Source organism: Myotis davidii, unplaced genomic scaffold (assembly GCF_000327345.1).
Source record: "Myotis davidii unplaced genomic scaffold, ASM32734v1 scaffold604, whole genome shotgun sequence".
Lineage (NCBI taxonomy): Eukaryota > Metazoa > Chordata > Mammalia > Chiroptera > Vespertilionidae > Myotis > Myotis davidii.
This window is the reverse complement of record NW_006294875.1, coordinates 470,306-494,183: the sequence shown is the minus strand read 5'-3', so window position 1 is coordinate 494,183 and position 23,878 is coordinate 470,306. Positions and strand designations below refer to the sequence as shown.

The 23,878-nt window shown below is 39.1% G+C and overlaps 1 protein-coding gene across 2 annotated transcripts in view; it reads right to left on the bottom strand.

Annotated features, from left to right (window-relative positions):
- Positions 1–1,490: 1,490 nt before the first annotated feature.
- Positions 1,491–23,878, bottom strand: part of REPS2 (RALBP1 associated Eps domain containing 2) — a 186,547-nt gene continuing 164,159 nt past the window's right edge. For both annotated transcript variants that reach the window (XM_006769434.2, XM_006769435.2), the window contains exons 15-18: positions 18,726–18,809; positions 17,546–17,691; positions 13,152–13,257; positions 1,491–6,905 (exon numbers count right to left, since the gene is read on the bottom strand). In XM_006769434.2, the coding sequence (XP_006769497.1) occupies positions 6,837–6,905; positions 13,152–13,257; positions 17,546–17,691; positions 18,726–18,809 (405 nt within the window). In that variant the 3' untranslated portion in view covers positions 1,491–6,836. The remainder of the gene's footprint in view (positions 6,906–13,151; positions 13,258–17,545; positions 17,692–18,725; positions 18,810–23,878) is intronic.

The following is a 23,878-nucleotide window of genomic DNA, read 5'->3' as shown; positions in this document are numbered from 1 at the left end:
GTCATCTCGAGGCCCCCTGTTATCTCCAAAAAAAAGAGCTGAGGATGGAAAAGTCTCAACTTACCCAATAGGACTCTTGCCTACCAGCGTTTAGTCCCTTGTGTTCTGGGCATTGGACCTTTGTCCAAGCACACGCCAAAAGATGTGTAACAACTCAGACAGGCTGAGTTCATGTTAGAAACACTAGGTTACAATCTCCCAGGGAAGCATTTTCTTTCTAGGGGGAGGAAATAATTGGGAGAAGACAAGTAATCCTTGAAGATGAATGAAGTAAGTGACTGCATGAATTTGTGCTTAAATCTTGAAAGGGAGCTATAATCTCAGGGTGCTTTGTGTCTTCTCATGACATGTAAAGCCTTCCCATCCAGCCTTGTGTACAACTCTTGCCATTTCCCCCCACTCTACACTCCACATCAACCCATTCTGTCCACAGGAGAATCTTTTACAGTTCCCTGCATAACCACAAAGAAAATGGCAAAACTATGAACACCCACTCTGGTGTAGGTGAGAAATCAGCCTTCACTGTGCCAAGCCACTGAATACTTCGGGTACTTTGTTACATCAGTTAGCTTACCCTAATATCCTATCACCTATCTCATGCTGCTTTGAGATTCATTTGTAGGTCTCTGTGAGCTCCATGAGGGGACGAATTCTGGAGGTTTCATCTCTAGCTCCTATCATAGTGCTTGACACACAGTAGGGGCATAGTAAATATCTGTGGAAGGAAGGTCAGGAAAGGGAACAACTCATGAATGGGCACTGTAGCACAGAAGAAAGTCTGCTCTGGGAACATTTTTATCCCTTGCTCTGAATTATCTGAGACCCTAATGAGTCAGTTTTGCCTCTCTGGACCAGTTTCCCTGGTTCAACTCCAGTGAGTGAGCATCAGTATCACCTGGGGGGGCTTGTTTACATCAAGATTACCAGGCCCACTCCCAGAATTCCAGATTCAATTGGGGTGGGTTCAAATAATTTGCATTTCTAATAAATTCCCTGATGATGCTGATACTGCTAATCTGGGAAACACTTGCCTAGATAATCTCAGATCTCTTTTATCTCTAAAGTGAGTAACCCAGTAATCCCCATCAGTGCTTGGGAAATATCAGGGCCTGGTGATCTCCAGTGTCAAACTTACGAACCAAATCATAGATGATTTTCCAAGAATTAGTTTAGCATTTGGTACCAGATTAGAAATATCCTGTGTTGGCCCACCATTGGCATTCACTTTACTGAATAAAACCCCCACCTGATAGGACACTAGTGCCTCCAAAATCATTCAAATTTTAAATGTGAGAAACTGCTGGAGTACCAGATTACTTGGTCAGAATTTTTAAGCCAACTCTTCCCGATCCCTCTCCTTCACTTCCACTCCCACTAAGGGCATTATGATGGGACCATTTTTTGAAGGGATTAAGCAGCCAGTGAATGGTTCTCTCTCATTGATGTTTCTTCCAATTGCAGACCATAAATAGACTGACACCAAGACTCCATAAAAGCCACACTTAGTTATCATATATTTATTTTTAACATAGCACCCCAGTTTCACATCATATACATTTTCCAAAGTTAGAGATTCTTAACCTACTATGTTCTTCACAGACTTTCCAACAAGTGTGAAAAAGAGGCAGTAAAGGTTAGCTGGAGTCTACAAGTCACAATCCAAATACAGGATACCCTATATTTATTTACATTTAAGATCAATATAGATAATGCTCCCAATGCTTAGCAAATCAATGAGACTGTGGCTGAGTAAATATTAGCACAACTTATTAGCACATACTCATGAAAACACAGAAGGCATCAAATATATACTTTACTGTTACTTGTTTTACTGTTCAATTTACCTGTCATGAAAAAATATACATGTTTACCTTCAAGGTTAAAATAGACCATCAGCTCATTCTCTCTTCTGGCCCATTGCTACGGCAACTAAAGTGGCTCTTCCCACCTGTGGCTCACTTGAACATATTTGGCCTGAAGAAAAACAGAATGGTAGTGCTAAAGAAAAAGGGACACCCAGTTTCCAGGGTGGATGCAACTGAAACCCTCACACAAGTTGCCTTAAAACAAAACAAAACAACAAAATTCAGTTGATCTAGACACAACATAATGGGTTTATTGTGTCAACTGTTCCATCCCCAGGGCATAATGGAGCTATGTTTCCTTACTGTAGTCCCCAAATTCCAATGCATGCCAATGTTCTCTGTTCTTCAGAATCATAAACCTGCTTTTTCCAACCTCACACAGCCATGAATTTAGCTTAGAGTGAGATATGAGCACTCACAAAACATAAAAAATGAACACCCCTCAATTGTTAAAAGCAGACCAAGGCTTCTATAACTTGAACAAGTCATCTCAATTGAAACCCTGCAATGTCTTTTAGAAAAGGTTCCTTTAACATCATGTGTGTTAGTCAATGTAGAAAATAACCATAGAAGCCTAAAAGCAACTACATACCTGGAATGTCTTGCTCAATTAACAGACTGACGTTTCAAGGAACACTTGTAAGTCAGCCTCGGAAAGCCTAATTTTGAGGAGGGAAGCAGCTCTTAGAATCTGCTTGTATTGCTTTTTAAAGTCTGGCCCTCTATGTCTGCTGTTCTTACAGTTGCTCTTGGGAAGGTCACATAAATAGATGCATTTCTCAATGCAAACAAGCAAAGCAGGGTGGCTCACAGAGTAAGTCTCACACTCAAATATCCATTAATGATTTATCTGTTAGCATTGGTGGGCAGCTCCCCTTAGCCTGTGCCAAAAGAGAAGCAAGATATGCCAGCTCAGGACTCTAAAAACTCCAATGTCTACTTTGTTCCACACTAAGTCATGGTACAAAAAAAAATGACAAGAATACCAATAACTAAAGTGTAAATTCAAGTAATCCTTTGATTAGAGTTTTAAAAGTGTACACTTAAAACAGAATAAACCAGTTGGAAAGAGAAACCAAAGTTACTACTGTTCTATTTAACTAAAAATGAAAAAGGCCTCTCAACTGATATTTCATTTTGTTCACACATTCATAATTTTCAAGCTACAACCTACTGAGTCATACTTGTCAATATGGAAAGACCTGGTTGCTAAGATATTTGAAAATCTTTTTTATATGTTTAAAATCACATTTCCCTTGGTGATATATAGCCAGGAGGTGTGATTCTAGTTTGTGTTGAACAAATGTTTTTAGCTCTAAGGTGTTATACTATAATTGAGATTTTCAAACTACTGCTTAGAAGGCATTTGCAAGAGCTTGCCTTAACTGCAAAAAAACACACATCCATTCCAGATTACTTTCTTATTGATCTTCTGAACACACATCTATTATCACCATGAGTATGAGATCATTTAAGAAATAGACAATATCATTTAGAAACAGACTATAGAATCAAGTCACATATGAAGAGAAGGATGCTTTATGATAGTTTAGACATTGGTAGAAATCAAAGGAAAACTCATGTTTTTGACTACTCACCCTAACGTATGCTGAAATTGAACATTTGCAACCAAGTAACTAAAGATATATTGAAGAAAACTAACTTACTACATATTGAGTTCATTTCTAGTCTATTTAAAAACAAATTCCCATAAGGAATACAGGAATGGAATCCATTCAAAGCAACAGCTCTCAAAAGTTCTGCCAAAAAATTCAGAGTAACATTGCATCATGAAAGGTGAGGTGTTCGAAAGAACAAATAGTTAATCATATTCTTTCCCTTCATATTTTATTTTTTGCTTCAATCCATGAGAAACATCTAGAACTAATATTCATTAAAACATGTTTTAATATTTTAAGATTGATTTAGTAAATAAAATTCAACGAGGCAAATAGAAGAAACCTTCTAATCTGTTTTAAATATTGCTAGAGGCTCAATGAGTTAACTTAGAATCCATAAATCAGGTGGGCATCTCAACTCTGCCACTAATTCTATGGATCCTTGGGCTAGGAACTGTGTTTTCTCAGGGCCTTGAATTCCCTAAGCAAACAGCAAGAGATGGATACAGGTCCTCAGAGGTCAGACATCCTAATTCTCCAATGACAGTAAAATGGGCATAGATTCCAGATAAGCTGCCTCCTCTCCCAACCAGGCCCAAAGCACTTCTATAATATTAATAAAGCAGTTAAATCTTTCCAATTAAAGCAAATATCTGCCTTGATGACAACACATACTTCCATTCCAGATATCTATCTTTTGGTTTTGCTCCATGTCTACTGGATAGGGAGTTGGAAAAGGCAATATGCCACATACAAGAGACATTAAGGTATCCAATAGGCCCATTATCAACTCCTACTGTACTTTCATCCTTGGGACTATGTGACCTCTATGAAGGACCACCACTTACCAACAAGGTTATTAAATCCCCATAGATGGGGGCAACATTGGCCTTATGTCCACAGAACTCTGCCCAACAAGCAGGTCTAATTTTGGAGTAGTTTTATAGAATAGGTATAATAGTAATTTCAATAGCTCAGACTTCCTATAAATCACATTAAAGGCGCACAGAAACATTATTGGGAGTTATAATCCTAAATTGAAAGTATACGTCCTAAGAAAACAGAGAAACAACGAATGAGCACTAGTTAGGTAATAATAATGTGTGTAACTGTATGTGCATCTATGTGTTTGTGTTTGTTTTTTAAAAATATACTTCTAAACAACTAATAAACTGAGGTCACTAAAGGTCCAGGTATAGATATTATTGGTATGTGCTTTAATGCAATGTCTATCTTAAAATATTGGTGAGACTATGCAACTCACGGAGCCTTGATTGTCTGATGCAAGTTTTTTCCTTTAATGAAAACCAAACCAACTAAACAAAACCCCAACCTAATTTGGCTTACTCTGTCACTGGTTTGATGGGGGAAAATGTCAATATTTTAAAAGTACATCATATAACATTCCTTGGTTTATATTTCTGCTTAATGGATATGAAGTGCTATCTCGAGTGAATGTGTATGTACTGGAAGATTATGGGATAAAGTGCATAGGCTGTTCTTTCTTGGATTTAATGTAACAAAAGGCAAACATACTATAAAATGTCTGCAACAAGGACACTGTTGATAAAATCTGTTGCAGTCCCCAGATCTGAGAACATGGGAAAGGAGGTTAACTTTGCACTGACCCATTCATGACCTTAGGAAGGGTTTAAACTGATTCTGAACACTTTCTACAGGGACCAAAATGGTAGCCAAAGGGGAAGGAAAAATGTATGAAATAGAGAAAGAGTTAAAGATTCCTGATTTTTAAAACCAAGCCAATTCAAAAACCTTTAATATGCACAGAACAAAATCAACAATTTGTTTTTCTTTGGAAAAACATCATCTGTTTAAGCCTTATTTCTGCCATTAAGCCATTGATAAAGCTTGACAATGGAATAAGGAAACATTAAATAAACTCCTACTTTTCTAAAAGCTGTCAACTCTATTGAAATCCAAGACTTAATCTCACATGCTACAAACCTATCCAAAACACTTCAAAAGGACCCTAGGCACACCCCACCCCTCTATTCTAAGAATGGTTAAAGTAGCAAAATGCATAAGAGACAGCTTTTCTTGCCATCAGTCTCTCAAAGTGATATTAAAGCTGACGTGCCCTGATCCCTGTGAGGGTTGGTCAATTCCTATTTTCAACTTGAGTTTTCAGGTGAAGCAGCAGTTATCGGAATTTCTATAGGATACTGGCTTCTGTAATTTGAGCTCACTATTTTACCTCACGTACACTGGAGTCAGTTGGGCCCTTCTGTACTGCACATGAACCAATGACTTCCCAAGAGTATGCCTCACATGGAACCAAATACTTAAATATCCAGTGTTGGAATTGGCTTCCTTTCATTATTTCTTCACATCCAATATACTCACAATCCAGGTTACAATAACAAAGACAAAAATAATTACCAGAGATTGTTGAATAGTTAGTAACAACCATTTTCCCTCTTCTTCCCCAGTTTGAATACCTGGGTTCCAACAACAAATGTTTATCAATCCAAACAGTCTCATCAGCCTTTCATATTTGATGGGTAGTTTCCAAATTCATGCATTTACAGATATGTTTTCCCATGCAGGATAAAAGTAAGAGATTTGGCAACTATTTTAATATGATCAGGAGAGGCAGCTAAAGTACATTGCTCTTGCCTAAAAATTTACATGAAAGGACTGAGTTATCTGGATTGACGGCCTAGCTGGGCCAAGTTAAATAGATCACTGACAAAACGTCCACTTTACAGAGGTGTAAAGACCCAGTAAGTCTTTGACATTCAGTAGAAAACAATAGTTATGTATTATTTATAGCTAGATAAAATCAAAATGGCACTAGAAAAGCAATTTTTGGCATATGGTGGTGGAGGGCACAACGCCAGTCTAATTCTGATGCTTTTGTTTTATTTTAGTTTTTGTTTTATTATCATCATGCCAAAGACTATACAGTTAGAATTCCAATTATTCAGGAAACCAACCTACTGTACATGATATACATCCAAAAATAAAACAAGCATCCTAAAGATACGAGATTATAAGGTCTTGTACAAATAATATATCTTTAAATAAATAATGCTCTACATTGTCATTTGCTAGAAGGTTGATTTTTGTTAAGGAGAAACATCTAACATTTCAAGAAAGTACTGAAGAATGAGAGAAATTCCATTGATAATTACAATTTCAAGTGTGATAATCAGTTATATATTTCCATCACAGTAAAGCACATAAGTATAACAGTAAAGGTGACATGGATTCTATTCCACTGCGTACAGCTTTTGACACAGTCAGACATCTATGACAAGTAGTTGGATTGAAACAGTTAAAGGAAAGATCTTGGCAGAAAAGGTCACCCGCTATTACTTGGATCTTGGGGTCACAACACGGTAACTGGACGAAGTTGTTCCAATTGGTTTTCCAATGCAATCCGTTCTTGATGAACCTCCTGAGTTATATAAAGCAGAGAAAAGAGAAAAATGCAAAGGGGTCATTTCCTGGGTTCATTCTTAGTTCATGAGATATTAAAAAGGAATATAACTAGACCCATAAACACTTAAGTACCGTATGACTCAAGGACGGGTGGACTGGAAGGTATCATGTTTATAGCTGATGATTAGTCAAAAGAAGTTTCACATTCTGTAATCTAACTCTTTTCTGAAGATGATGAAATGGAACTGACTAACACACACACACCTGCCACAGCTTCAATCTCACCTTCAGTTTTAACAGGATCAGTGACTGGCAAAGAATAATGTTAAACATTAAAAGATTGATTAGTGAGTGAGTAGAAAAGCAAAAGTAGACTCCTAATACTGAGAGGTGAAGCTATCATGGACTCAACTTCTATTCAATCTCTTGTTTCTAATCCAACACCATACTCAGTCAGATTTGAAGGATAAAAAAGTACACTTGGATGGCCCTCTACCAAAGTCTCATCTAGGCTGCTGCACAAAATATGGCTTGAGGTGTGACTTCTGGGTGAAAGGCAGAAAAGAAGACCAGCAATATGCTATTTGGGAATTCAATTTTTCGGCCCTAAAACAGATTTACTGGCAGGGAGAGAGGGAGACACATAAAGGCATTCTTAGCATTTATTCACCCACCCTCCTATCCACCCATCTAACAATCTGAGATCTATCTACTACGGGCCAGATCCTGCTCTAGGTGCGATCATACCAGCAAAGAACAAGATAGATCATACAATGAAATATTATTCAGCCACAAAAACAAAATCCTGCCATTTGTGACAACATGGATAAACCTTGCAGCTATTATGCTAAGTGAAATAAATCGGAGAGAGACAAATACTGTATGATCTCATTTATATGTAGAATCTAAAAAAGCGAAATTCATAGAAACAGAGAGTAGAATGGTGGTTGTCAGGGGCTAAGAGGTGGGATAAATGGGGATTTGTTGGTTAAGAGCACAAATTTCAGTCATAATATGTATAAGTTCTGATGATCTAGTGTACAGTATAGTAACTATACTTAACAATGCTGTATTATACACTTGAAAGTTGCTAAGAGAGTAAATCTTAAATGCTCTCACCACATAAAAGAAATGGAAGTTATGTGAGGTGATGGATTTGTTAACTAACAATACTGTGATAATCATACTGTAATATATAAGTATAGCAAATCAACATATTGTACACCTTAAAATTACACAATGTTACACATCAATTATATCTCAATAAAGTTTAAAAAATAATAGAACTACCATATGACACAGGAATCCCACTTCTGAGTATACGGTATATCTAAAGGAACTAAAATCAGTTTCTCAAAGAGATATCTATATTCCCATGTTCACTGAAGCTTTATTCACAATAGCCAAGACACAGAAGCAGCCTAAATGTCCATTAATGAATGAATGGATACAGAAAATGTATACATGCAATGCAGTATTATTCATCCTATAAAAAGAAAGAATCATTACTGGACTTAGTGTGGTGATCACCTCATAAGGTATATAAATGTTGAATCACTATATTGTACACCTGAAACTAATATAATATTGTATACCAACTCTACTTAAATGTAAAAATAAGTAAATAAAATAAAGGAAATCCTGCATTTGTGACAACATGAATGTACCTGGAAGACAGTATGCTAAAGAAAATAAGCCAGACACACAAGGAAAATACTACATGACATCACTTATACAGTATGATGAATCTAAAGTAGTCAAACTCATAGAACCAGAGTGTAGAATGGGGGTTGCCAGAGGCTGGAGTAAAGGAGAAATGGGGAGGTATTATTCAAAGGGTACAAAGGTTCTGTTATGTAAGATGAATCATACCCATGATCCATTTGTTTATTAAACCACTTTATTGAGGTATGGCCGTCATACAAAAAAATTGTACATATTTAATGTATACAGTGTGATGAGTTTGGATATAATTATATATCCATGAAACCATCACTACAGTTTATGCAATAAAACTATCACCTCCAAAAGTTTCCTCCCACCCTCTTTATTTATTATTATTATTTTGTGTATGTGATAAGAATACTTAACATAAGACCCACCCTCTTAGCAAATTTTTAATAAATATATTACAATAAAGCCTTTAGGAAAAAAAACACAAGAGAGTGTCTCCATAATTTAATATAGGCAAAGATTCCTTATATAGGAAGAATGCCAGAAGCCAATTCCAGCATGTCATAATTGCAAGAGTTTCATCGAAAGGTTGATGGAACTTGGGGACGCAACAAGGGCTGAGTCACATATGTTATCGCCTGTTGGGAATGGCTAAAGGCATTTCCCCAAACCTGAAAAGGGATGACTGCTTGCTGCCAGACAGCTCAGGGCATCTTAATCTATATGTTATTGCCTCCTACTGGCCAAACACCTAAACAGCCATAGGCAAATTCTTCCAATCTGACAATGGACTTTGTAAATGAAACCTAACCCTTTGATGTGTATATCTCTGCCTCACCTTAGGACAATTTGTATTAATAAATAGCATGGGGTCCTGAGACGAGGAGAACTTAGTTCCTTTAGCTAGGCTCCTCTGACCCCCGAATGCCTTTCAAAATTATGCTTCATCCCTGGACTCTTTATTAAGTTACACACAGCCCTTCTCCAGATTGCTGAGCCCTTCTAGATGCTGGAACAAGAACCCTGGCAGAAGAAAGTAATAATGATAAGAGAAAAATGATAAATTAGACTTTATCAAAATTCAAAACTACTGTTCATAAAAAGACACGGTTAAGAAAATGAAAAGGTAAAACAAAGGCTGGAAGAAAAGATTCATAAAACAAAGCACTAAAACCTCAATTTTTAAATGGCCAAAATTTTGAAAGGGGACTTCATAAAATATATGAAAGGTATAGAAAAGTGCTCAACATAAGCATCAAGAAGATGCGAAATTAAAACTATATCACCACAGGACTGACTAAAACTAAAAGAGTAACACACTAAAAGTTGATGAGGATGTAGAACAATTGGAACTCTGCTATATTAGTGAGGGTTAATACAAAATGCTCTAGCTACTTGGGAAAAACTCTAGAAGTTCTAATAAAACTAATCACATATTGTCACCACCTAATCTACAAATCCTAATCCTGAGTAGTTACCCAAGAGAAGTGAGAATGTATTTGCACACAAAGACTGATTCAAAATGCAGTTTTATACAAAACTAGAGGCCCGGTGCACAAAAATCTGTGCACTCGGGGGGTCCCTCAGCCCGGCCTATGCCCTCGAAGGATGTTCACCTGCTGGCTTAGGCCCGCTCCCCCAAGCTGGCAGTCAGACATCCTTAGTGCTGCTGAAGAAGTGGGAGAGGCTCCCGCCACCACTGCTATGCTGGCAGCCATCAGCCTGGCTTGTGGCTGAGCAGAGCTCCCCCTGTGGGAGCACACTGACCACCAGGGGACAGCTCCTGCATTGAGCATCTGCCCCCTGGTGGTCAATGTGTGTCATAGTGACCAGTCATTCCCAGTCTTTCTGCTGTTAGGGTCATTTGCATATTACTTTTTTATTATATAGGATAGAGGCCTGGTGCCTGGGTGGGGGCCAGCTGGTTTGCCCTGAAAGGTGTCCCAGGTCAGGGTGGGGGTCCCTACTGGGGTGCGTAGCCAGCCTGGGTGAGGGGCTGAGGGCTGTTTTCAGGCTGGCCAAGCCCCCCAGCAACGGAAGCTCCCAGTCTCTCCTTTTTTTCTTTCTTTTATATTCTGGGATTTATTTACCATCTCTAATTGAAACTTTGTAGCCTTGAGTGGAGCTCAGAGCTGGCCAGGGCGGGGCGGGAAGCTTGGCTTCCTCCATCACCAGAGGCAACCCAAGCCTCCTGCTTGCTCCAGCTCTGTGGCCACGGCCAGCTGAAAGCAGATATCTGGGGTTTATTTATCTTCTATAATTGAAACTTTGTTGCCGCCATCTTGGTTGGGTTAATTTGCATACAGTCGCTCTGATTGGCTGGTGGGCATGGCTTAAGGCATGGCGAAGGTACGGTCAATTTGCATGTTTGTCTTTTATTAGTGTAGATAGCTAAAACTGGAAACAGTTCAGGTGTCCATTAATATGAGAACTGATAACCAAATTGTGGCATATTCACTGAATAGAATACTACTCAGCAATAAAAAAGAGCAGATTATTGACACATACAGCAGTATAAATGAACTTCAAAACCAATATTAAGTGAAAGAAGTTTCACAAAAAAGTGAATGTTAAGAGGGGTCAGAATCGACCAGGAAGGAGCAAGAGGGAGCTTCCCAGGATGATGGGAGTGTTCTGAAGCTTGATAGGGGTTTGGGCTCTGTAAGTGTATGCATTTGTTAAAAATTCAACAAATGTACCCTCAAGATTTGTGTGTTCACTGTATATAAAATGTACATCAAAAGAAATGCCTGTAAAAATATTAAACTCTAGTTAATGCTATGCATGCTGAAATATTTATTGCACATGTACAGATGTCTTCAATTTACTTGAAAATATGTTCAAATATGATGAACTATGGATAGATAGAGGAATAGATAAAGAATTGGATAAGAAAAAATAGAAATGGATAAGTGATAAAACAAGTATAGGAAAATATTAATGGCAGAACCGGAGTGGTGGCTATAAAAGTATTTACTGCATATTTCTTTCAACTTTCTTGAATGCTTGAGAATGTACATAGACATCCAGAATTGATAATAAAATATCGAGGCAAGCAGGTTAACAAAAGAGAAATAAAAAAAGGAATAGACAGCAGAGAAGTAGAAAAAAAATGTGCCAGGTTTGGTTTCCCAAAAGCCAGTTAGAAAAGTGTCTTCAGAGGAGGGAGAGGCCAATTGTGTAGAATTCTTTGTAAAATTCAAATAATATTAAAACAGGCTCATTGGATTTGGCCATAAGAGGAGTGGAGTGGAGGAGAAGGAAGCCGCACTGAAATGAAGGGAGAGAAAATTGTAAGTGAGGAAGCAGAGATAGTAAATGGAAAGGACTCCTAAGAAACGTGTCTGTGAAGGAGGCCAGAGAGACCCACTGCAGCTAAAGAAGGATAAGGGAGCATGTTCACATGTGGATGGGAATGAGCCAGTAGAGAATCAGGAGACTGTGTCCCCTGAAAAGATATGTTTAAGTCCTAACGCCCAGTACCTGTAAGTATGGTCTTATATGGATAAAGGATCTTTGCAGATTTAATTTATTTAAATGAGGTTATGCTAGATTAGGCTGGGCCCTAATGCAATTAACAGTGTCCTTATATGAAGAGGACACTATCAGAAGAGAAATTTGGACAGAGACAGAGAGAAGGTCTTGTGAGAGTGGAGGCAGAAATCGGAGTGATGTGTCTACAAGCCAAGGAACTCCAAGCACTGACAGTCACCACCAGAAACTGGGAAGAAGACAGGCAGGGTTCTACCCTAGAGCCTTCAGAGAGCGAGCTTGGCTGTGCTGACACCTTGATTTCAGACATTTAGCCTTCAGAGCTATGAGACTAGATTTCTGTTCTTGTAAGCCACCCACTTTGTAGTACTTGATTGTGGCAGCCCTGTGAAACTAATACAGGGGAGATTAATAATGAAGGGACACAGATGATAAGAACAGGGGTGATGTCCTTGACAAGGTGATATGGAGCCATTTCCAAGGTACCAGGAAAGGGGCTGGCCTATGATAGTATCAGGACTACCTTCCTCCACTGAAATAAGTATAGCATCATTCAGGGTAGATCTAAACAAGTAATACCCAGAAGCTTCAGACTATAATGAATGCTTCAAACTACCCTTATAATTGATTCCCTGTCCTTTTAACTAACACAATATGCAACCTACATATTAAAGTTGCTAGTCTTCCTCTAAGTATTCAAGACCCAACCCATGAAACTTAAATACAGCAATTCTCTGCCTTCTAAAAGGAGTTTGAGGACAAAGAAGCAAGTCTTGCTGTAACTGGTTTGGCTCAGTGGATAGAGCATCAGCCTGCAGACTGAAGGGTCCCAGGTTCGATTCCGGTCAAGGTTCGATACCTTGGTTGCAGGCACATCCCAAGTAGAGGGTGTGCAGGAGGCAGCTGATCGATGTTTCTCTCTCATTGATGTTTCTAACTATCCCTCTCCCTTCCTCTCTGTAAAAAATCAATAAAATATATTTTTTAAAAAGGAAGCAAGTCTTACCAACAGGAATGGAACCAGATGCTCAGCTAATCGTCAAAACAGAACAACTAGGTGAAAAGCCTGGTAATCCAAAATCAGAAAGCCCCTTACCTTGAGTTGCTGCTGGAGTTCACTGTTCAACCGGGCCAGCACTGCATTTGCCTCTTTATTTTTGCGGATAGCAGTTTGAATAGCCTTCTTCTGTTTGGAAGACTGTCTACAAAAAGTACAAACAGTTCAGTGAAATAGAACTTAGAGGTCTGGACCCTTGTCAAGACTCGCTGATTCATGAGAAGTGCTAAATTAACAAGGGGCTAATGTCAGAGGGCTCCAAAAATAAAATCGTATGTTCACAGCCAGGCAGGCAGACACACCCCAAATAAAACAAATTTGTCAGGATGAATTATTTACACCTGAAGTAATTCCCATTTTATAACTTGAAGAAAGGCTGTGAATCGGCCTTTATAAACACTCTGCATTCCATTTATTCCAAGATAGTTTAATAAGTATTTCTTCTGGACAAACCATATTAACTGCAATGCCCTTTTTGTGTAAGCATTAATGGCATTTAAAAAACCTGCAGGTAGCCCCTGTGGACTAGTCTGAAGGTAAAAATAGAACATTCTCTTTAGCAAAGATCCTACATTAATTTAACCAGTTCCGATAACTCTCCTTTATTCCTTTATTATGAGGCATGAATGCCTGAGTATGAGCATGTGCATGTGTATACACCAGCATGTATATCTGTAACACTTGAGAAATACACAGAAATGTCTCAATACTTGTACTCCAAAATTAAGTCAACAGTAAACTCATTCAATCGATATAAATAAGGTGATCATATGTCTCACTTTGTCCATTACAGTATCTGCTTACACTGCTTGTCTGGCCCTTATTATTCTTAGCATCCTGTTTCTCCCTCAAAACTGTCCACAGTTGTGATAATAAATCAACATGGCTGTATAACCTACAACTTTATATCTCACAGCAAGAAATACTGAATATCAGAGCAAAATGGCAATTTAAATTCCCCTAGAAAAACAAACATATTTGTAATCATTGGGAGATGGGTTCTAGGCCAGAGCAACTCAACTGATATGCATTGTGACCACTGTAGTGATATGATTGATATTCATTGAGAATATTCTCTATGCCAGCCACTCTGCTAATCTGTATAAAGCATGCATACTCCCTTCCCCAACACATTCGAAAATTAATATTTCATCCATATATATGCAGGGAAGGGGCTTCAAAACCTACTTTTTAAAATATATAGATTGGATTTCTGGTTTCAAGACAAGATGGAAAAGATACACTTCTCTCTATTCCTTCTAATAAGTATATACAGTTAAAACCCTGGACATAATGTATACAAACATAAGATGACTCCAAAAAGTGGAATGGAGGTGGCTAGGGAATTCGGTACCCAGGGAAACATATTGCAGTAAATTGTTGTTGTTGTTGATTTTGTGTGTCTTGGAGGTTTATGTTTGTTTGTTTGTTGTTGTTTTTGCTTTATAGATCCCAGACTGGATAGTGGAGAAGGTGGCAATCCAAAAATGGACAAAATAAGTTGATGAACAAAATAGATGCAGAAACATAGAAGCATGTAACAGACTGTGGAATCTCAGAGAGAAGGCAGGGGAGGGAGGGTGGGTGGGAAGAGATCATATGCATATTTGCATACCCCATTGATGTAGACAATAGGTGGTGGGGGCCTGGGGAAAGGGACAGAGGAGGGCTAGAAGTCAATGTGGGGGAAAAGAGGACATATATAATACTTTCAACAATAAAGATATTTTTTTAAAAAAACTACAGTTGTCATACTTAATGAAAAAGTGAATGTTTTCCCCCTAAAATTAGGAACAAGACAAGATTTCTACTTTAATCACTATTTTCATGATAATATTAGAAATCCTAGCCAGCACAATAATGTGAGAAATTGTATTAAGGTACACATCTTGAAAAGAAATAAAATTGTCTCTATTTGCAGATGACATGATGGTCTATGTAGAAAATCCCAAGGAATCTACAAAATCCCCTAGAACTAATAAATTATTTCAGTATGGATAAAAAGGAATTTTCAGGATAGATTAACATACAAAAATCAAAAGAATTTCAATATACTAACAGTGAACACTGCAAATCAAAATAAAAAATATGGTACGACGGGCGAGAATAGAAGCGATCACAGGAGAAGAAGTAAGAGAGAAGAGATCAGCAAGAAGAGATCTTGGGAGAGGAGGTAAAAAGAGATCACACAAGAAATGTTGGGGGAGAAGAGGAGATCAGGCAAGAAAAGAAGAGGGCACAAGAAGAATTCACGAGAAGGGTAGAGTATCACCCAAAATGGGGAGGGTACAGAAGAGAAAAAGAGATCATGTGAGATAAGAGGAGTGCGCAAGAAGAGAAGTCATTACAGGAGAAGAGGTGCATAAAAAGAGATCACGTGAGAAGAGAAAACGGGAGAAGAGAAGAGCTCGTGAGAAAATAAGAGCATGCAAGAAGAGATCACGTAAGATGAAAGGAGTGCCTTTCTTAACCAGTGTTCTGATAGAGAATTAAGAAAATGATTTGTGACTCTGCTCAATTTTCTAAAAGATGATACAGAGTAAAGACCATTCTAGATGAATAGGAGAGAAATTTACTTACTATAGACAATGGATGTCTAAGGGCATCAGAGCTTAATTCTTTCCCAGAACACTGGCTGAGACAGGACCATATAGACTCACCATCGTGTGTATAGCTGTCTCTCTTCCTCAGGGCTTAAAAATTATTAATGCTATGTCACTTCTTATTACTTCAAAATAAACTGGTCTGGGAACTAAAGTCAGTTGTATGAAGTTCCCTGACCCCAAAGCTTAAATTCCTGCCATTTATAGCACTATTTGTGTTAACTGGTGGGTGCTAGTCTCTCAGCCTGACACCATGTGTTTTTACCTAACCAGTGAGAAAGTATCATAGTGAGGGACAGTCACTGAATAGGCAGATAAAATAGCTCCTTTCAACAAGTGGTGCTGGTCCAACTGGATATCCATATGCAAAAGAATGAAGTTGGACCCCTTCCTCATACTATACACAAAAATGAACTCAAAATTGGCTATAGGCTTCAATCTAAGATGTGAAACTACAAAACTTTTAGAAACAAACATAGGAACAAACCTTTATGACCTTGGGTTAGGCAATGGTTTCCTAGATGTGACACCAAAAGTGCAAGTGACAAAAGAAAAAATGAATAAATTGGACTTCATCAAAATTTAAAACTTTTGTGCTGCAAATAATACTATCAAGAAAGTGAAAACAACCCACAGAAGATATTTGCAAAGTATATATCTGATAAAGTACCTATATCCAGAATATGTAAAGATCTTATAACCCAAAAATAAAGATAAATAATCCAATGTAAAAATGGGCAAAGAATCTGAGGTAACATTTCCCCAAAGACAGTGTACAAATGGGCAATAAGCACATGAAAAGATGCTCAACCCCATTAGTCATTAGGAAAATGCAATCAAAACCACAATGCAATATCACTTCACACACTAGGATAGCTATAATAATAATAATAATAATAATAACAACAACAACAGATAACAACAAGTGTTGGCAAGGAAGAGAAGAAATGAGAGCTCTCATACATTATTGGCAGGATTGTAAAATGCAGCCACTGTGGAAAGCAGTTTGGCAATTCCTATGAATTAGGAGGTCACATTTGATTCCTGGTCAGGGCACATGCCCGGGTTGCGGGTTTGATCCCCAGTGTGGGGCATGCAGGAAGCAGCTGATCAAAGATTCTCTCTCATCACTGATGTTCCTATCTCTCTCTCCCTTCTCTGAAATAAATCAAAATATATTTTTAAGAAAGATCACGGGGATGTAATGTACAGATAGAAAAAAGAGTCAATAACATCGTAATAACTATGTAGTGACAGATTGTTAATAGAATTATTATGATCAATTTGTAAGAAATATAAATGCTGAATCACTGTGTTGTACACCTGAAATATAATACTATATATCAATTATAATTATAATAAATTATTTTTTAAAAATTTTTAAAAGAAATCACACCCTACATCTACTGAAAGTTGGGCCTGAGGGTCATGAAGCAAGCTATTTGCCATGGGGAAACATGAGACAAGACAGGCAAAGAGAAAACTTCCATTTATATTACTGTCTTCTTCCTGAGAAAATGTGGGCCAGTACAAGGAAGAGAGATCAGAAGAAGTGGAAGGGGAGGGAGGAAGGGAAGGGAAGGGAAGGAAACATACCATGGCCTTGTCCTCACTTGCCCCTTGTGTCAGGATATGTCCTATAGCTTAGAAGCCTCTTTCTATGTGACTGGAAAATAGTAATCCCATCACAGAGATAAGTAAGGTAAGACTACATCCATAAAATCACACCCTTTTATGGTATGGGTGTAAATGTAAACATCTACATTTACATATACATGAAGATTTAAAAGGAAGCCTCCAATCCTGCTCTCACTTATCTGTTCTACTTACTTCTGGACTATTGGATGGGGTTTCACAGTTGCTACAGACGCTGGCCCGCCAACGGTGGTAGAAGGCTCTTGATTTTCTGTAGCTTGATTTTCTGGTCGTAATTTTCTACGGATGGGCTTTGATGGAGGCTGAGAATATGGTGTGTCCTGTAGATTAAGAACAAAATAAACCCCCCCCAACAGTTAAAAAAAAACAGGCATGTGTTCTATTGAAACTCTGCATCCAACGATATGTGACTGATTCTTGGCTAGGTAAGAGCGGGACATGGGCATCAGATTTCAGTGGCCTTTGTTTCTTTCCTTCTTTTTTTCATGCTTGCAGCCTATTATCTTTTTGTCACCTGGAAGGACCCAAGAATCAGATTCCAGGGGTCCACCAACCCTCTTTTCCTTCCTATTTTAAATGCCGTGTGCATCTCACAGCACAGAGCCTTTCCACTGAAGAAAATTCACTCTTGCTCTACTTTGGGGCTTTTTGGAATATAGTTTTGAAGTTTGTAATGATCTTAGTCATAAGTTCAGAATTCTCCTACCCCCAATTGCTACATGAAATCAAGCTCAAGAGCCACAGTGTCTTCTGGAAGGAGACAGATGGCCTGCTTCCTTGAAGGCCCCTGCTTTACCTGTGTTCCTGAGCCCAGGGCCCACTCTCTTTCATGAGAGAAGGGCCTGAGAAAATGGGGAAGGACAAGAAGAGGGTGAGAAAATGAAAGGACAGCACCATGACTGAGTGGTGTTTACTGAGCAAATGACCCAGGACTCAGTGACACAGATAGGCTGAGGTGAAGATGCTAAGATGCAGAAGAGACCACAGCACAAAGACAAGGATGGAACAACCACCATGCCCCCAAAACGTACTCCTAGAGGCTTAGCAGTGTGTGGGATTCTGAAAAAGGCATCTGTCCCTCCCCACCTCACCTCTTAGTCTTACCAACAGCAAAGCCGCCATATTTAGCTGGGAGGTTGAAGAGGAAAATACAAACTGTCAGTGACATCAAGGTCCAGCCCAGGAGTCATCAGGGACCCCATCTTCACAAAGAACCCAAATTCTAGGAAATCTGGGTCATTAACATTAACGTCAGGACATCAAAACCTTAAAATGGTAGATGTGCTCACAGAAACAAAAAGCCCAAGGAAGGACTCGCAACGCCATCCCAGTGGCACCCTTGTGCTGGCCTTACCTTCTTTGTTGGACTACTCTCTGCAGCTTGCGAGGGGGCTCTGTTCAGCTGGGGGTGTAGCTCAGCTTCAGACGCTTGTTCAGACTACAGCAAAAGATCAGAAAGAAGATAAAAACGTCAAACCATAACCACCCAAATATATAATGAGGAGCACTTAAGAAAACAATCACTATGAGGAAATTGATTTAGATCAGGTTACAACCAAGCATATGCAAGTCTGCTGATCCTTGAGAAAACCTTCTATAGACCCCGCTATTCCCTCCCATCCTTCCTTCCAACATTGTTGAATCTTAGGAAAAGGAGTCATGAGGATGTCTTCTATAAGTGGACATATATATTGCTAAAAACTAACACTACACAAGTTCAAACTGAAAATAACAGAGCTTACTGGAAAAACAGGGCTGGGAAAGAAGTTAAAATTTTAACCTGGACACTAACAAAAACAATAATCATAATTTAAAAACACTGAAATTTAAAAATATATATTAAATTCCTAATAAAGAAACATTCTAGTAGCTATGACTCCTTACCTTAAATAAGGTAAGGGAGGGTAAGCATGATGGAAGCAGTAAACAGGGGTTCCGGCTGCTAAGTGATACAAAATCAGTGAATGGGTGCACAAAGATGGGCAAAGACTGCCCAAAGCCCTTCTAGACAGAGCGGGCACCAAAGAGCCAAGCAGAAGACCTAGGGAGACTGGGTACCATCTCCCCTCATTCCCTCAGCCCAAGGCTGCTACATTCAGCTGTGCTAGAGCATTATGTTTTCAGCTGCTACTGGCCAGGGATGCAAAATAGTAACATTGGGGTGGGGGGGTGGGGGGCGCCTTCATTCAAACCAACATATATCCACATTATATTGACATCAGTCATCTATTTACACACAAACTAATTTGGGTTACACAAGCACACATTACAGCATAAGAGCCAGCCTTAGTGTTCCCCCTTCATCCCTAACCTAACCTCTTCTGAATGTGGCTTCTTTCTTCCTGACTCTACTGAAAAGGCGTGTACCCAAGGACACTACTGCTCTCCCATTTAGCTGATTCTAGTGGCCTCTTCTAGTCTTCTCTAGACCAGTCCCTGGCATCTGATGAACCGTGATCTCCTACGAAAATCATCTTTCTTTCCTGTTGACTTCTCTTATTACCACACAGACATAAGATTTCTCAAGGTTCTGTCATATATTGTCCAATTTTCCCCTCCCTCTTTATTCTTCCCAGAGTAATCTCATCTGCTCTTACATTTTCACCGCCCTATCTAGAAACCTTGGTTCAAAACCAGCTCCCACCTGTTCCGAGCCCATTTTACAAGTACTCAACATGCCTGATTTCTAGTTCCAACTTTTTCTTATAGTCTTCTCCTTTCCATTAAGGCTAACTGTATTATTATGAATTATTATTATTAGATACTGCAAAACACAGAATACTTACTATGTGTTACACATTATTCTAGGTCCGGGGTGGGCAACCCCTGGCACGTGTGCCAAACATGGCACGCCTGTAACTTTTGCTGGCACAAGAAACCCTCTCTTATAATCTTTCATTTACAATTTTTGTGAACATTTGAATGACTTAAATGTTAAATTACAAGGAACTGGCAAGACACTTGATGTTATGTTTGGTTACATAAAGGCTTTTGAAAAGAAACTGGAAGTCTTTAAGAGGGATGTGGATGGTGAGAGATTTAGATATTTCCCAAACCTCAAGAGGCACATCAAAGACCTCCCAAAAGATGACAGAACACACTGTCAAAGCCTTCAAAAGCTGTTTTTAAACATCATCGAGTCAACTATTGAGCAGTTCTTCTCAAGATTTGCGAAATTCAGAGAACTGGAAGAGACAGCAACATTCACCACTCCAGAAAATTTTTTGTTTAAAAAACTTTGCAACAGCGTTACTCTCCATGTTTTCACCCACATACGCTTGTGAATCTTTGTTCTCAGTGATGAATTTTGTTAAGTCTCGGAATAGGAGGAGCCTGACGGATGAAAGTAGTAGCTCGTGTATATCTCTACAGGTCACAAAATATAAACCTGATGTAAAATCTCTGTCATCAGTGATGCAGCAGCAAAAGTCCCACTGATAATATCAGAGTCATAAAGTTTTCTGTTGGACTAACAGTGTACATGTATATATTAAAAAATAAATGTATTTTTCATCATCATATACTATGTTTTTGTCTCTCGAATGAATTTTATTATTTCTTAAAGGTTCTTCACATATGTACACCTTAAGAGATATCAAGTAGGCGTAACATGTTCTCAAAAAATTAGGGTTGGCACGCAGAAGAATTTTGAGTCAGAGATTTTGCTGGTTTTGGCATGCACTCACAAAAAGGTTGCCCACCCCTGTTCTAGGTGCTTTGCATGGATTATGTCATTTCATCACACATCCTAGGAAATAGTTATTATCCCCATCTTATTAGTGAAAAAATTGAGGATTGAGAAGAAACTCACTCAAAATCACACAAATAGAAGGGTCTGAACCCAGGCCTCAGGTCCTAATGCTGGACTATGCTTTATATTTCCTGGGCCAAGAAATATCTACTGAACAGCTACTACAGGCAGGCCTTATGCTGACACGGGTATTAAAGGATGAGCAAGCCCCAGACCTTGCTTTCAAGGAGTTTGAAGTCTAGTGGGAAAGGCAGAGAAATGATGGGTCACACATGCTTCAGTGGAATTAAGATGGTGGTAGGGAAGTGTGAGGGCTCCAGAAGCACTCAGCCTTCTGGGTCAGCAAAGATTTAGGTGAAGGTGATATCCCAGCTGAGATCAGAGTAATAAGCAGGGTGCAGCCAACCAGAGGGGCACCACATGGAGACAGTGAGAAAGGAGGCTCAAAGGGCCTCCTATGCTCCAATACCCAGAATATCAGCCTGGGGTACCACAAGAACACTGAGGCCAATCACCAAGAAGGAAACCACAGGACAAGCAGGTATGAGGGGGAGCTCACTTTGAGGCCTACTGAGTTTGAAGCATGTGGGAAAAACCCAAGCAAGCCATGTAGGAGCCTTCACTATCAGGAGTCTGGGGGATGCAGGCACTCACCCACCTTCCTGGGAATTCTGACAAATGGCATCTTACTTGAAGATCTGCCAGCCTCCTGTCAGTTTTATTAAGGGCTGAATGAGGGCCCAATAAACCCCCAAATGAAGGGATTCCCATGAATTCTACTAAAGAATTACAAATTGGGCCAAACATCCTTTGTTGCCTTCTACCTAAAATCTATTGCTTGGAACACTATGTTCTGGCCCCAAGCCTATGTGTGTAGCCCCCTGCAGGGACCTCAGGTACACTGCACATTCCACCAGCCAGGCAAGAGAAAAGGAGAGGCAGAGCAGTCAATTACTCTGCCTTTCAATTGGTCAGCTCCCTTTTACCATCAAGCAGAGAGAAGCATTTTCCCTAAGACTCCCTTTCCTAGAGGGATGAATGAAGTCTCCTTCTTGTGAAAATATTAAAGGAAATGATAAATTGGATCCTCTTTTTTTTAATGACGTTTCTGAGCACAGCAAAAGTAGTAGCTGTACTTGTCATTGCTTTCATTTTCTTGTAACCATCTCTAAAAACACAAACAACAATGGGTTGGGGGTTGGAAAGGATAAGAAAGCAGTTGTGAGATGTATCTGAATTTATTTTTTCATTTACATATATGTATCTTCCTGAAATGGCATCCAGAGGCCTGGGTTTTCTAGCATATGACCAGTAATTAATAACTCCTCAGCATTATGTCAGGCTGGATGGAACCATCAATCTCCTTACAAAGAAACTCAAGACCTCCCCACCCTTTTGTACTGCTCCATAACTGATTCTAAATGGGCCCATCTGTTGAACATACAAAGGAGTGAATCTCATGAGGAAGCAGGAAGGTCCTGGAAAGGCAGAGCCTCACCAGAGCCAGAAATTATCCCAGGAAAAGAGATGGGGCAAGAAAACTAGCCTTGTGGGGGGAAAAACTAAAGATGAGATTTAGACATGTAAAAGCCTTTCTTCCCAATAAACTATTTCACTTTCATGAAAAGTAGTATGAGGTTTCCATTAGACTTACAGCTGGAAAGCAGCAGAACAAACCAGGGAGATTTCTTTGCTTTTCTTTAGACTTTTCTAACAACAATTTTGGGGAAATGATAACTCGTGAAAGCAGGGGGTCTCAGTGGCTCCCTTTTTCTTCCATGTATTAAAGAAAGAAAGGGGGAACAACTCTGCTATCAATATGGACAATATGCCCTTGTCCAAAAGTATAAGTTGTCTGAACTGAAATCCAATGCTTGAATCTTGTGAAAGAAACAAATGTTCAGATTACAATATTGCAAATGGCAGTGCTTCCCTCATGACTCCTATGTAACAGTATGCACCCAGCCAGGATGTGACAACCCAGGAAAAATGTACTTTTAGTCAAGAGCTCATTGAAATTTGAGCTAAGTTCCAATTAAAAATATATCTCTCATATTTTAATATTAATATTCCCCTACCCACAAAGGAGAAATATATTTCATTCTAGTTTTGTAATAAAAAGCCTGAATAGGTCCAATTGATGTTGAGGTGCTGCCTCAGGATGTAGAAACTTGTTCTGGGCTTTTCCCAGTCCTATGGTTGATGGGACAACATGGCTCCTGTTCAGTTGGCTCTCCAGAAACGAACATGGCCCAGGGAGGCTAAGCATTTTAATTCTGTATCAGAAAAGGGGTTTATTCAGTTATTCAATTATACAGGTTTTTATTTCATACATCTGATGTGTCACTTTCCAAGAATCCTCATCTCAGGTTCTGGACCCCAGACACCAGGCAAAGTGCTCCTAAACAAGGGGTGTTAAAACACTTAGAAGAGGGTCCTCCAGCCTTAGTCGAGCCTTCAGATGATTACAGCCCAGACTGACATCATGCCTGCAGCATAATGAGAGAGCCCGAGCCAGAACCACTCAGATTAGTTGCTCCCACATCTCTAACACATAGAAACTATGAGATTATAAATGTTAACTGTTTTAGGACTCTGAAAAAAAAACTCTAGTATGTCTACAATTTGGGGCCTAGTAGGGTGGAATAAGGATGAGTGGTGGAGAAGAATGGGAGAACTGAAGCTGAACAATGGCAGTGGAGTGGATCATACATGGTCTTACAGATCATTGCCCTGAATTTTCTATGAGCCACTCA